The sequence below is a fragment of the Zalophus californianus genome, chromosome 16, assembly GCF_009762305.2.
Source record: "Zalophus californianus isolate mZalCal1 chromosome 16, mZalCal1.pri.v2, whole genome shotgun sequence".
NCBI lineage: Eukaryota > Metazoa > Chordata > Mammalia > Carnivora > Otariidae > Zalophus > Zalophus californianus.
The window spans coordinates 60,397,375-60,410,903 of NC_045610.1; the positions used below are offsets into that span (position 1 = coordinate 60,397,375).

At 58.0% G+C, this 13,529-nt stretch overlaps 1 protein-coding gene and 1 long non-coding RNA gene across 6 annotated transcripts in view; one reads left to right on the forward strand and one right to left on the reverse strand.

Annotated features, from left to right (window-relative positions):
* Window positions 1–842: 842 nt before the first annotated feature.
* LOC113908158 lies at window positions 843–3,122 on the reverse strand. 2 transcript variants are annotated; one of them, XR_003515369.2, is made up of 3 exons: window positions 2,990–3,122; window positions 2,233–2,318; window positions 843–1,474 (listed from the first exon to the last, which is right to left on the reverse strand). It is a non-coding gene; the product is annotated as an uncharacterized LOC113908158 (long non-coding RNA). The 2 variants fall into 2 exon arrangements; XR_003515370.2 differs by lacking the exon at window positions 2,990–3,122 and adding an exon at window positions 2,624–2,812.
* A 3,044-nt stretch (window positions 3,123–6,166) lies between these two features.
* Window positions 6,167–13,529, forward strand: part of RNF213 (ring finger protein 213) — a 102,101-nt gene continuing 94,738 nt past the window's right edge. For all 4 annotated transcript variants that reach the window (XM_027624601.2, XM_027624603.2, XM_027624602.2 and 1 more), the window contains exons 1-2: window positions 6,167–6,255; window positions 8,084–8,225. In XM_027624601.2, the coding sequence (XP_027480402.2) occupies window positions 8,129–8,225 (97 nt within the window). In that variant the 5' untranslated portion in view covers window positions 6,167–6,255; window positions 8,084–8,128. The remainder of the gene's footprint in view (window positions 6,256–8,083; window positions 8,226–13,529) is intronic.

A 13,529-nucleotide genomic window follows, 5' to 3' on the forward strand; every position in this document is an offset into this window, starting at 1 on the left:
GTCGTCAGCAGACGTGCCCCTCCAGGCCTTGGCCTGTGCCCCAGGGCCCGCAGGGCGGAGCTGACGGTACCGTTGGCTGGTGTTGTTGCCTACAGCTGGCTGGCAGGGTGACAGTGCCCCCAGCACCAGCGCAGTCCCCAGCCCCTCGGGAGCGTGGCCACGTCCCTGAGATGTGCGTTCACACTGTGTTCCCCCTGAGATTCATACCCTGACTTGTAGTGCCTGACTCCCAGTACCTGAGAATATGCCTTTATTTGGAAATAGGATCATGGGAGGTGTAATTAGTTAAGTGAGTCCATCCTGGAGTAGGGTGGCTCATCCATACGGCTCAGGCCTTAAAAAAAGAGGAGGTTTGGCCCAGACACACACCCAGGGAGAAGGCCACCTGAACAAGGCAGAAGTCAGGGTGATGCTTCTATAAGCCAAGAGCAGCGAAGACTTGTCAGCAAGCCCCCGGCAGCTGGGAGAGAGGCCAGGAACAGATTTTGCCTCAGCCTCAGAAGGACCCCACCGTGCTGACCCCAGGATCCTGGCCTTCGGCCCCGCCTGGTCTGTGCGGCTTTGTTAACAGCAGCCCGGGCAGACTAATAAGGTGTTCGGTGCTGGCTCCTGCAAGCGCATTCCACTTGCCGGCCGGCCGCCGGCTAGGCAGGACCTCACCGGTGCCTTGGGAAGCCACATGCCGAGAATGGCCGAGTTCGGGTCAGCGGGCGTGGAGGAGGGCACCTGCTGAGCAGCGGCCCATGGGCACTGCCACCTGTCACAGCAGCTCCCAGAGCCCCGACTATACGGTGAACAGTGACCCAGATCCGCGCCCTCGACGGAACTACAACACACGCCACACACTGAGCCACACGGGCAGCTTCCCATTTCCAGTTGTCCCTGTAGGACAAGGAGCAGGTGAAATTAATATTTTACTGACCCCATTACACCCACGATACTACTTTCAGCCCGTGATCTATAGACAGCTCACCAGTGAGACAGCTGACCTTGTTTTGCTCATACGACATCTTGAAACCCGCTGTGGACCGTGCGCCCGCGGCGCGCCGCGGTTCAGACCAGCCACGCTTCGAGGGCTGCGTGCCACGTGTCCCGTGGCTGCCGTGTCCACTTCCAAGGTGGCTCAGAGGCCCCGGCTGCTCCAAGCTCCTAGCTCATGCCCGTGCTTGTCTGTACTCTGTCCCAGGGGGTGGTTGTGAGAGTCTCTGACGTGGTGACGATGGAGGAGGCAGCATGCTGTGGCTGGCTCGCAGAGAACTGTGTTGAGTCCAGGCTGTTCTGGTTTCTCACTGCGTGACATTGGGTAAACTGTCTAATCTCCCTGACCCTTAATTTCCTCCAAAGAGCCGTTGCAGGGGTGGAGTTGAGGGGCAGGGTAAGGAGGGACCGGCGTGTATCAGGCACCGAGGAACCGCCGCTACTCGGAGCTGGACCTCCTGGCACCGTCCTAACTCTGGCGGCTTGATGCCGGACTCTGAGGATGGAGACATTGGGGAGGGTGGAGGTGAGGGTAGGAGGGAAGCTTTAGGCCTCAGGCTGCACGCCGTGCTCCTCCCTTGCCCCAGGGAAATGAACCAGGACAGGGTCAGGCTCCACGCCGTGCTCCTCCCCTGCCCCCAGGGAAATGAACCAGGACAGGGTGAGGGGAATCCCGTGTGACTGCACCATCTTGCCTGCAGTCTGAAGCCACCGTGGAGGGGCCCCCCCCCAGTGTCACCAGCTCTTACAGTGGCAGCTGTAGGCTCGGTGGCCACATCCCTGCAGGCCCCACACCCAGGGAAGCCTCCTCATGGGTCAGGGTGCTCTGCATGCTAATGTGGGGAGCAGTGGGTGTCCCCATGAGTGCCACAGTGGGGCGGGGACCTCCATCTTCAATAGAAAGTCGGCTGGAGCTGGGCTACCCTGCCTGGGCTGACTGGGAGCCAATAGCAAACCTTTTTCTGGCTGCACTGTGATTACTTATAGAAATTCTGTTCTGCGTAGATCTACCTACCCTCTGTAAATTCAGCTACTGATGCTGGCCAAGAACCTGTCCCCCCTCCCCACTTCAGAATAGTTTTAATCCCGTGGAAGGACCCACGTTTATCCAAACCACAGGAACCCTTTGCAGTGCCAGATGGCTGCATCTTTTAGAGGAGATTTGGCAGAGCCCACGGAGCTGGTGCCTGCAGTAGGTTGAATTCTGTCCCCTGAAAAGAGTTGAGTTCTTGACCCTAGAAGCCTGTGACTGACCTTATTTGGAAACAGGGTCTTGGAGGATGTCATCAGTTGTGTTCAGAGGAGGTCACACTGGATCGGGGTGGCCCTAAATCGGATGGCTGGGGGGACGGAGACACACAGGTAAGGAGAATGCCATGAAGTCACTTGGTTACTCTTCTCAGTTCTGTGCCCCCTGCCCCCGAAACACACAAGGAGCCACAGCACCTCCATAAGGCTGCCCTTCTGTCTGTGCGGGCCTGCCGCCCACGTGGGGGCTGGGTCGGTGCCAATGGAGGTGTTGGACCCCACCGTTTCAACCTGAGGTTCTTGCTCCATGGCGTCAAGAGTACGATCCCTGGTCGAGAATATCCAGGCCCAGAACACTGACTCCCACCAGCCAAACTCAGCCCCGACCCGTCTGTACCCCAAAGCCTGTTTCTGGACCGCCAAGCCTCTCTCAAATAGATCTGTGGTCTTCCCGTGGGAAAAACCGGAGCTGAAGAGAAGACCTGAAGGCAGGCAGGTGAGTAGATGCACCGAAAGCTGGGAGCTGCAGGCCCCTCTTGTTTTGCACGGTTTTTATTTATACAGCTCTGGGATAAATGAGAGCATTTTGTTCAGCCCTGCCTGGTCATACAAGCCCAGCTTTGAGATGGCTGGATGCACCAGTCCGGACCAGGGCCACAGAGCTGTGCTGTGGGCAGTGGCAGAACCACATGCCCTCAGGCCTAGATTCTCCTCATAAAGGCCTCCTTGTTCTCGGCCTCCCCCCACCCCCTCCTGCACTTACGCTCCCTGCAAAGTGTGCCCCTCTGCTGGCTGCACCCGAGCAGGGGCGCATCCTTCCTGCAGGCGACCCCAGGAGTCTCAGTATACGCAGGCGAGGAGCAAGGCCGGCCAACAAGGTAAGTTTTGGGTCCCACTGAATCCATTCTATAAACACTGGCGGCTGCAAGATCAAGATCAAGGACATTTCAAATGCTCCAACATCCATGGAAACTGGAAGATGTTCTATGCCGAGTTTGACCAGGCAGACCACGTGGCTGAGTCCATGGGCTCCTCCCCACTGATGTCAGGCAGCTGACCCTGGGAAGAATGCGCGGGCAGGCTCTCCGCCAACAGATCTTCCCCAAGAGGGGGTCAGGTTCTTTGTGAACGCTGGGCCAAGGGGAGAGATTCAAGCCTGCAGGCTCCATGCCACCACACGTGTAGGGACAAGGCTGAGGTTGGCACCAGAAACCTTTCCTCACGCCCTCCTCCCTTCCCCCCACGACCGAATCCTCCTCCCGCACCGACATCAGTCTTTGATCTTGGCTCAGCCCCACAAAGGAAACCACTTCTACTGTTGTCCTCGTATTTTGTTATTTTTCTCTTATTTCCTAATGGTATTAGATCAGATATGTTATTTTTTGTCATACTGTATATATATTATTTTTTCAAATATTGCGTGCCTATTCCAACATATATGTTTATTGCATGTATGAAGACCAGAGAATGGGGCGCCTGGGTGGCTCAGTTGGTTAAGCGACTGCCTTCGGCTCAGGTCATGATCCTGGAGTCCCGGGATCGAGTCCCGCATCGGGCTCCCTGCTCGGCAGGGAGTCTGCTTCTCGCTCTGACCCTCCCCCCTCTCATGCTCTCTCTCTCCCTCATTCTCTCTCAAATAAATAAATAAATAAATAAAATCTTTAAAAAAAAAAAAAGACCAGAGAATATAAAGGGTCTTCTCTGTGAGTACTCACAACGGGCTCATAACACCTGGCTTTTCCATCTTTTCTTTGTCTTTATTTGGTGTACTCCGTGAGTTTTGACTTGGTTCTTTGGGTCGCTAACCATCTTTATGGTGCAGGTGTCCTGACGACAGGACCACTTATGCCAGGTTCTCAGCGCCTAGAGGAGGAAGGGTTCGGAACCTCTGCTTTCCTTGGAACACCTGGTGGCTTGTTTCTGCGCCTGTCAGAACAGGATGTCCACGCCTACCATGCCACTTACCTAAGACTTCTCAGAAAGTAGGGAGTCGGAGCCTGGCTCTAGGCGGGCTTCCTCTTCTGGAGGTTGGTGTCACTCAAAGTCATCCCTGCAAATGCAGGTGACAGCCCAGCTCTGAGGTAGCCTGGCTAGATGGGCTCTTAGTGGCTGAGGGAAGAGGAGGTGACCTGATACTCCAGCTGAAGCCTCATTGATCTTGAGCCACAAGTTAAGTTGGGGATGCAGAGACAGGTAAGGCAGGACAGCAATCCCCGTCTCTCAAAGGTGAGATTTTAAACATCCTTTTACAGTTTGCTTTCTGCTAAGGAGTGGTCAAGAACATAGAGACGGGAACAGGAACGATTCCCTGGGGACATTAAAATGGCCTTAAAATCCAAAGGGTGTCTCCCTTGGTGGGGTATCTCTCCTGGAAGCATCCTCATTCCTAAGGCTGTGTTGGGTTTTACGACAAACAGGCTACACCACGCAGGTCAGGGTGTTTTCTCAGCCACCTGACTCGTCCAGGATGTGGCTTCCTGACCCTGCCAGGCTGCAGAGTGCTGACCACAGTGCCCGCTCTGCCGGCCCTTCAACCACTCCATTACTTGGGGCAGGCTAAGGGTTCTGGAGCCCACGAGCCACGCCTGCCTGTGGGGGCACATGCGGGAGGTGCCACCTGGCCAGCAGGGCTAGCTCGTCACTGGCCTGGAAGGGCGTCTGGGTTTTGCTCCGCTGGCATCTCCCCAAATCTAACGGTGGCACAGGACAGTGTAGGGTAGGGCTGGGCCCTCCCTTCACTTGTCATTCCCAGAGGATCCCCAGATTCCCAGAGCCTTCCCTGGATCCTGACTAAGCCCCCTCTCCTGCTAGGACCCAGCAGGGAGAGCCCAGTCCAGTCTGCCCAGCCTGGCACCCCGCCTGGAGCCCCCTTCTTTCAGAACAAGCTCTCTTTCCTGGGCCCCACATAAGGTCAGTACAAGGTCAAAGGCCACAGCAGTGGACACGGCTTAGATCCTGCCCAGATCCCGATGAACTAGACAGTGGGGGTGGCTGGTCGTGAGTTGGGGTTTGTGGCTTTGAGTAAATACGAGATCAATCATGGCAACCTGTGCTGAGCACCCCCTAAGCACCGCCTGAACTCTGTGATGCTGGGTGTGAATGAAGAAGCCAGATTTGCAAGGGCTGGGCACTGCGGGAGCGGGCCCCAAGAGGAACTGAGCTTGCTGTTCACAGGCCAGAGGAAGGGCAGTGTGGCTGGAGCTTGTGGAAGGGAGAGAGTTGGAGATGGGCAGGACAGGGACCCCAGCCTTTTAAATTTGATCATAATCATCCAAACTGGACTTTGTAGCAGCACAGGGGCCCACAAGTGCTCTCAGGCTGCGCTGGTTCTGGGGGAGAGGGCTGTGAGGAAAGTCGGGAGTAATACACAGCACGCACTTTGCTTGGGTCCTGGAACACCAGCATTGGCTGTGTTGTTGTTGTTGTTGTTGTTGTTATTAATGATAAATTCTCCAACAGCCCTAGGATGCTGCACTATGAGCTCACAGATGAGGACACTGAGGGGTGGAGGGGTAGGGGGTGCAAACGCAGGCTGGGGTGGCCTCTTGGTTATCAGTGACCATCCCAGGGCTGGGCGCGGGCTGGAAACCCTCTACGACTATCGGCCACTGTGGTCACTTCATCTGCACAAGGTCCCGATGCGACGGGGCTGGTGACCTCCTCTTTGCACCGGAGTGACCCACCTCGCGTCCTCTGTGGCCCTCCCTGGCCGGCCGCTGGCTCTCCAGGGCGGGGGGGGGGGGGGGGGGGGGGGCACTGTCCAGGGTGCTGGGCTCCAAGGCTGGGGGCTGCTGCGGGAGACGGGGGTGCGGACCCTGCTGGGCCGGAATCCGGGCTCCCTTGCACCCCGGCCCGCGGGAAGCGGCAGGCGGCGCCTCCCCCTTGGCCTGGCGCCGGGTCCACTGGGGGGCGCCATGGGGGGCATTCTGGCCGCACCCGCCCGAGCTCCTCCACGCCCGCAGGGGCGGAACCCGGGCCAGAGAAACGAAACCGGGCGGCGGCGGAGGCTTGCGCGCCGGGGCGCCGCAGGTGCGAGCGGGAGCGGGGCCGCGGGGATGCGGGGGGCGCGGGGCCGCGGGGTGGCGGGGGGCGCGGGGCCGCGGGGATGCGGGGGGCGCGGGGCCGCGGGGATGCGGGGGGCGCGGGGCCGCTGGGGGCGCGCGGGGTCTCGCCGGGCCTAGCCGGGCAGAGGGCGCGGGGCGGGGCGGGCCGCCGGGTCCTCAGGTCTGGGTCGTGGCGCCTCCGTGCTGCGGGCCGTGCCCTCCCGGCTGCCTCTTCCTGCGGCGCCTGGTTTCGGTTTCGCCTCGGGCTCCCGGACCCGCCCCGCCCCGCCCCGCCCCGCGCCGCGCCGTGCGGACCCCGCTCCCGGGCCGCGGGCAGCCGGTGGGCCCGAGGAGCCCCCGGGCGCCGCGCCTCCCCCGGGGGCGGAATCCTTTGCTCTCTCGAGTTGCCACACCGGAGCAGCGCTGTGGCCCGGGGGTGCCCCTATGCGTGTGCACAGTAACTTTCTGGAGAACAGCATCGCCGCCCCCGTAACCGCGCCGCCCGGAGCGCAGCGTCCTCCCCAGTTCCCAGGGCTGCCCACGGCCGCGGTCACCAGGCCAGGGTGGGCACCTCTGCCGCGACAGCCTTAAGGGCCACGAGGTGGCCGCGGGGAGGCCAGAGAAGGAGCGAGTGCGGAGATGCGGGCGGGCCAGCCGCCCCTGACCGGCCCCGCTCCTTGTCCCCCACCCCCACCCCCGCTAGTAGGCTCGGTTTGGCGGCGGGTGGGAGGATGGGCTTTGAGTTTGGCACAGTTCTGAAGTTGGGAAGAGTCCGGAGGCTGACTGAATAGTATTGTGCGGGTTCTCATTTATGCCCTTCGGCCCCTGGTGGGGGCGAGAAACAACAGGACACTTCACGGAGGATTTCTGAGCCCTCTTGTGACTTTTTGGGTGTGTGGGGAAGCAGAGCCTTGCGGAGGAGGACAATTTAGGGGTAGAGGCCCGGGCCTGGGGAGTCACTGAAAGTCTCAGAGCGAAAGCCCAGACCAGGATGGTGGTCACTTCCCTGGTCATGTGTCGGTGAGGGGCGAGGTGGGGGCCAGGGCTTGGCGGCGTCCGGTTGAGCCGGGCAAGCCGGCACACACCAGTCTAGCTCTGCCCTGCCCCCGGGAGCTCACTGTCCAGTGGACAGTGAGCCAAATCAGGGGGAGGCAGGGGCGGGCAGTGGGCTGGAAGCAGGCAGGACGCAGCCCGATAGCCTGTTAGGTCCTGACCACTAGCCCTGTTAGCTCTGGGCGGCGGCGCGGGCTGGTGCCTCGGATCTGCTCTGGCATCTCTGCAGTGCTGTCTGCCTCACCTAATCCCCATGTCACCTGTGAGCAGGTGCTTCTGTCTCTGTGCCCCTTGTCCAGTGCACTCTTACACTGTGTCTTATCTCAGGGTTTTGCACGGGCTGTGTCTCTGCCTGGAACGATCCGCCTTCCGCCCACACCTAGTTTTCAGTTGTCCCAGCCCCCAGTGTCAGCCAGGGGGGACAGTTTTAGACTCACTGGGTGACGGAGAGCCAGGAGGGGTGAGCCTGGCTGGGGGAGCAGAAAGGGAATAGGGTGATGGAGCCCCTGGTGGGGGAGGGGGAGGGGGAGATGCCCCCGGGGTCAGGAGCGGGGTGGGGGGGGCGGTTACTTGGTGGGGGAGCCAGGGCTATGAGTGCTGCAGGTGGGGAAGTGCTAGCGCTAGGTTTCGACTGAGCCGGAGGACCTTCTGGGCGCTGTAATTTCACTTTCCCAGAAAATGAAACTGAAGCAGGGCTGTGGTCACATGACAGGTGGCTCAGTATATAGTCAGCTGCCTGGGGTCCCTTCCTTTTTCTGCAGATCTGCAGGAGCGTGCCCGCCTGGAGAAGACCCATCCCTGGAGGAATGGAGTGTCTTTCGTGTGGGCATGTCTCCAAAGATGAAGACCCCAAGTTCTGCAGCCAGTGTGGACAGAGGCTGCTTCCTGCAGCCCCCGTAGCCGGTAAGGGCTGAATGGGGGAGGGGGGTAGGCAGCAGCCCAGTCCCACTTCCCTTCGCTGAAATGGAAACTGTGGCCAACAGTCGGGTAGGAGGAGGTCTTCTATGGCTGGAGGAACTCTTACTAGAAGCGCTTTTGTTAGAAGAACAGTTTCATCTGGTCCTTTGTTGGAAGCTTTTGTTGCTTTTTAAAAATTTTCAATTTCATTTCTTGGAGAGAACTTGAGGGTTCTCCTCATTCTCGGGACTGGGAAGTGTCAGGCTGAGCTGAGGGATCTTAGTAGATTTCAGAGGATGCTGTGTGGAAGTGGTGTCCCAGGTGCTGTGATGGGGTGTGGGGTTCTCACAGCCTGGACGGGACCCTTCCCGCTGGCAGGTCAGTGCCTGAAAGGGGAACTATGTGAGGTGGCCCTCACCAGCCGGCTCAGGTCAGTCCTCAACTCTCTTGGTGTCCAGAACCACGGGCTGCCTTCCTTCCTTTCCTAGGTGTTCTTGGACCACAGGACCTTTGCACTGCCTGTTCCCTCAGCTTGGAATATACCTTTCCTCTGAGGGCAGCACCGTTACCCCCTCACCTGTCTTTACTCCTCCACCTTCTCCCCTGGAGGTTCACTCTGACTATCCCATTGAGAACTACACCTGCCTGTCCCCCACCACCCCCCCGCACTTCACCAGGCTGTTTGTCCTTCTAGCATTGGCTCACGGCAGTGTGTGGCTTCAGACAAGACCTTTGCTCTCTTGTTGGCTGCTTTACTCCAAGTCCCTGGCACACAGTAGGTGCTTGAGTAATAATTTCTGGACCAATCAAAGAAAGTCCTCTAGAAGATCATGTGTGTTTTCTAAATACAGGTTGTGTGTGTTTGCACGGGAGTCAGTAAATGCTGTCAGTACCAGCCCTTCTTGCTTGCTGACCTCTGGGTAATCAGCAAGGGTGCCCTGTGTGTTAGTGGTGAAGGGGAGTCACTGGTTCCTTACTTACGCTTGTTTTTGCTGTGCGCATACAAAGTGCTCACATCACAGATGTTTTTATTGGACTGACTGTAAGACGTACGAAGAGGCGACTGCTTTTGTTGTCAATTTTTGCTTGATTTTCTTTTGCTGCTGCCCCTTTAGGGAGGAGCTCTGGCTGGAGTCAGACCTGGGGAGTCTGTCTTTTCCTTTGGAACACTGGGGACTTGACTCCCGCAGTCGTGCTTGAATTGGCTTGGTGTCCACTGTCCTCACTGATTCCTTGCTGTCTGGATATGGAACCAGGGCATAGCTGAGCTCCTGGTGTCCAGGTGGAATTTTGCACCTGCTAGGGCTCCGCACCCCTGGTCACTACGACATCCTCCTGAGTGGGAGACCTTGTGAGGGGGGGTCTTTGGGACCCCAGAGAGTAAAAACCCCAAATCAGACCAGTTGGTTAGAGCCTGGTGCTGTGCTAAGTATTGAGGGGGGACCTATCATAAATTCCCATTTTATGGATGCCAAGGGTGAGGCACAAGGAGGTTAAGTAACCTGTGTACAGTACCACGGCTAGCAAATGGCAGAGACAGGATTTGCACCCAGGCCAGCGGCTCTGGAGAGCTTGTGCCCTGGGAGGAAGCCATGGTCTTGCAGCCTCCAAGGGAAGGGAGGGAAGGGGGCCTGCTGGCGGCCCCCTCTATCTGCTCTGAAGTGCCACCACCTGGGCTGGGTGGATAAGCAGCTCCAGCCCCTGGGGCCCTGCCTGTAGTGGGGGTCAGGAGTCAGGGGTCACGGGTGAGGCAGGGGTTGAGTGTGGGCCTTCGGGGTGGAAATGAATTACTGTGACCAGGTAAAGCAGGGGGATCCCGGACGGAGAGGCCTAGGACCCTGAGGGGCTTTCCTGGAGGCTGGGTCCAATGCCTGGTGCCCAATGCCTGGAGACCCACCTCTCTGGGAAATGCTCGCTCCTCCCAGGGGTCTCCAGAGGAGCGCAATACTTCGGCCCTGCTCCGGTTTTCTGTGAGGTGGTGTCAGCGCGCTGCAGAGGGCAGCCCAGGCGTTTGCCGACAGAACGGGCAGAGGAAGGTCTCTGTGGGAGCCTGGGTGTGTGGCATTTTTACAGGATGCCATGAAGTCTCCCCATCCTCACAGTAGCCCGGGGTCACTGTCCACGGCCCCGCTCATCCCAGCAGGTAGGGAGGGCGGGTCAGGTCCCAAGCGCCCCCACCCCTGCCCCTGAGAGGCTGGCAAAGGCCTGGAGAGCGGCCGGGGTGCTGGCTTCTCACGTGGGGGCCCTCCCCTGCGGCTGGCGGGATTGGGGCCGGTCCTGGTCCCACTGGCGGGGCGCACCGGATGGGCCTCCACGGGATCCCCAAGGGCTGGGGTCTCAGGAGCCATGGCGATCTCCCCCAGCGCCCCCGCCGGGCTCGGTGCTTCCTGCCTCCCCGCCCCTCCGCTGCCTCGCCCCTCCCTCACACCGGGGCGTGCCTCTGTTTACAGGAATGCAAAGTGAAACCAAGCTGCCTGGGCGTGACTGGAGCTGCCCCGAGAATCTTCTTCCTGTCAGGCCCTCCCAGGGCTGCTGGGCTGGGGCTCGGAGGTGGTGGGCAGGGCCGGGGTCTGGGGGCCCAGAGAATGAATGGTCAGGAAAGAATTCTTAAGGCGTTTTTGGTGCAAAAGTGGTGGTTCTATTAAAACACAGGGACGGGACCTGTGGGCACAAAGAGCTGCGCTGGGGTCGTGAGGAGCGATTGACGATATATTTTCAAGTTGGGACGGGTAGAGACAAAGGAGGTTTCCCAGAGGGTTTTCTTTTTTAAGATTTTATTTATTTATTTGTCAGAGAGAGAGAGAGAGCACAAGCAGGGGGAGCAGCAGAGGGAGAGGGAGAAGCAGCCTCCCCGCCGAGCGGGGAGCCCGACGCGGGGCTCGATCCCAGAACCCCGGACCAGGACCTGAGCCGAAGGCAGCCGCTTAACGACTGATCCACCCAGGCGCCGCCCCCCCCCCAAAGGGTTTTCTTATGTTAAAGAAGACTTACAGGATCCAGGAGGCCTGGCCATTGTTGGGCTAAGGTAGTTTTTGGCTCCCGCAAGACATGAACAGGACAACCCTTGGGAGTTCCTGGAGGAACTTCATCCTCTGCCTCTGCCTAAGCATTGTCAAGGAAATTTAGTTTTATCTACCATTTCTTCTTGCCTTGGCTCCCACGTCACTGGATGCCTGGGTCTTGGGGTGTGGGGGGGCCACGTGGATAAAGGCGTGGAAGGGGAGTGTGTGGAGAGTCCCAGCCCATCCTGGGCAGAGGGTGGACCACTTTGCCCAGGTCATGTTGGGCCAGTCCGATGGTGGAGGGTAGGGCCAGAGGAGAGGGTCAGGTGCCCCAGGGGACTCAGTGGGACTCGACCTGGAGTGTTAGAAGTTTATTATCAGGAGATGAAGTTCCGGCCAACGTGTTCACTTCTTTATTTTCCGCTATTTCCCAGTGTCCTTGATGTTTTTATAATGGGAAAAAGATGAGAGCCTGAGACCCTATAGGCATCCCGGGCAGGGCTGGGGGTGGCCCCAGGGAGGGTTTGTGGAAGCAGCGGAGGGTCACTAGTCAGGGATGGAGCCATCCTGCCTGTTTGTGCCTGTGGGGCCGGTGTGGGCACCTCGTCTCCATGGCCACCTGCACAAGCTGCGGGTTTGTGCTCACTGTGCCGACTCAGGTGGTGCTGGGGGCCAGGCGGACCTGGAGGGTTGTGTTGTTCAGTGCACTGGGTTTTATTATTTTAATTGTGGTGAAACATTTATAACTTGAAAGTTACCGTTTTAACGGTGTGTAACCGTTCAGTGGCACGAAGCACATTGTTACTGCTATGCAGCCATCCCCACCTCCCCCTCCAGAACATTCTCACCTTCCCAGACTGAAAGTCTGCCCCCAGTAAACACTAACGCCTCCCACAGCTGCCGGTACCCCCCATCCTCTTTCTGACTGTGGGAATGTGACTCCCCTAGGGACCTCGTGTGAGAGTGGGATTCGTGCCTACTTGCTTTAGCCTCCAGGACAGGGAAGGATGCAGCCCGTGTTTGCCAGCTAAGGGATGGGCCCGGATGGCTGGGGGCCTCCGGGCTAGCTGGTGGCCGTCCCAGGGGCACATGTGCTGCAGACCCAGGCCTGTTGCTGGGGCTCTCATTGGAAGGAAGCCTGGGTGTCGGAGTCCGTGTGGCTGACTGGTTTAGGTTGAGCTAATTTTGTGTGACGTTTTGTTGTAGCAATGATTTGGGGTTGCTGGTGAGGCCTCTGCCTTCTTCCCTCATTCCTGTACTAATCAGCCAGTGACCTGATTTTGGGATCTGAAGGCGCTCAGACCCACTTGGCTCTCTGGATACCCCTAGGTTTGTTTGCCTGCAGGCATGCCTGTTTGCAGGAGCAACGCAGGGGAGATCATGCCTCCCAGCATGCATGCATGCTTCGGGGGTGGGGGACGGGAATTTGCTCTGATTCAGCCAAAATGTCCTGTGGGCAAGGACCATGGCCCCAACAGCTGTCCCCAGGGCTTGTCGTGGCTTCTGTGAAGCCATGGGAGGGAGCCCGATGCCTGGGTTCCAACCCTGCTCCCCCATTGTTCTTCCGTATTTGTGTCTACCAAACAGTAAGGTGCTAGGAAAAGCACCTCCCCCATTGGGTGGCTGTGAGTACTTAATGGGTTAACATGCAGAGTGCCTACTAAGTGTCAAGGAAGGTTTGCTCTTCCTGAATCCAGCTACTTTCCTTTTTATTTTGATGATCATAGAAATATCACATGCTGGTGTGAATTGATGTGATTTGAAGTGGGGGTTCAGGAGCAAACGGTCAAGAAAGAATTCTTGGAACGTTTTTGGTGCAAAAAGAGTGGTTTTATTATAACACAGGGACAGGACCCGTGGGCAGGAAGAGCTGCCCCTGGATTGTGAGGAGCTATTGATTATATACTTTTGGAGTTGGGGGAGGTAAAGACAATGCAAAGTTTCCAAAAGGACTTTCCTATCTTAAAGACTCACAAGATCCGGAGGCCTGGCTATTGTCAAGCTAAGGTTGTCTTTCCTCTAGCAAGGCGTTACCATGAAGATTGGGAATTCCTGGAGGAATATTAAACTCTGCCTGTCTCAAGTATTTGTCAATAGGCTGCAGGTTATAAGGAAATCTAATTTTATCTACATTTCTTTTGCCTTTGTTCCTCACATCATGAATGACCTCCACATTATAGGAGGGCATAAAAACCACGAAGCCCCTGACCTTCCCCCAGCCCCAGCCCTTCACATCCCCAGCTAACACGACAGCATTAAGTATTTGATGTGTCCCCTTCTGGATGTTTCCTCTGCGTGGGAACGTGCG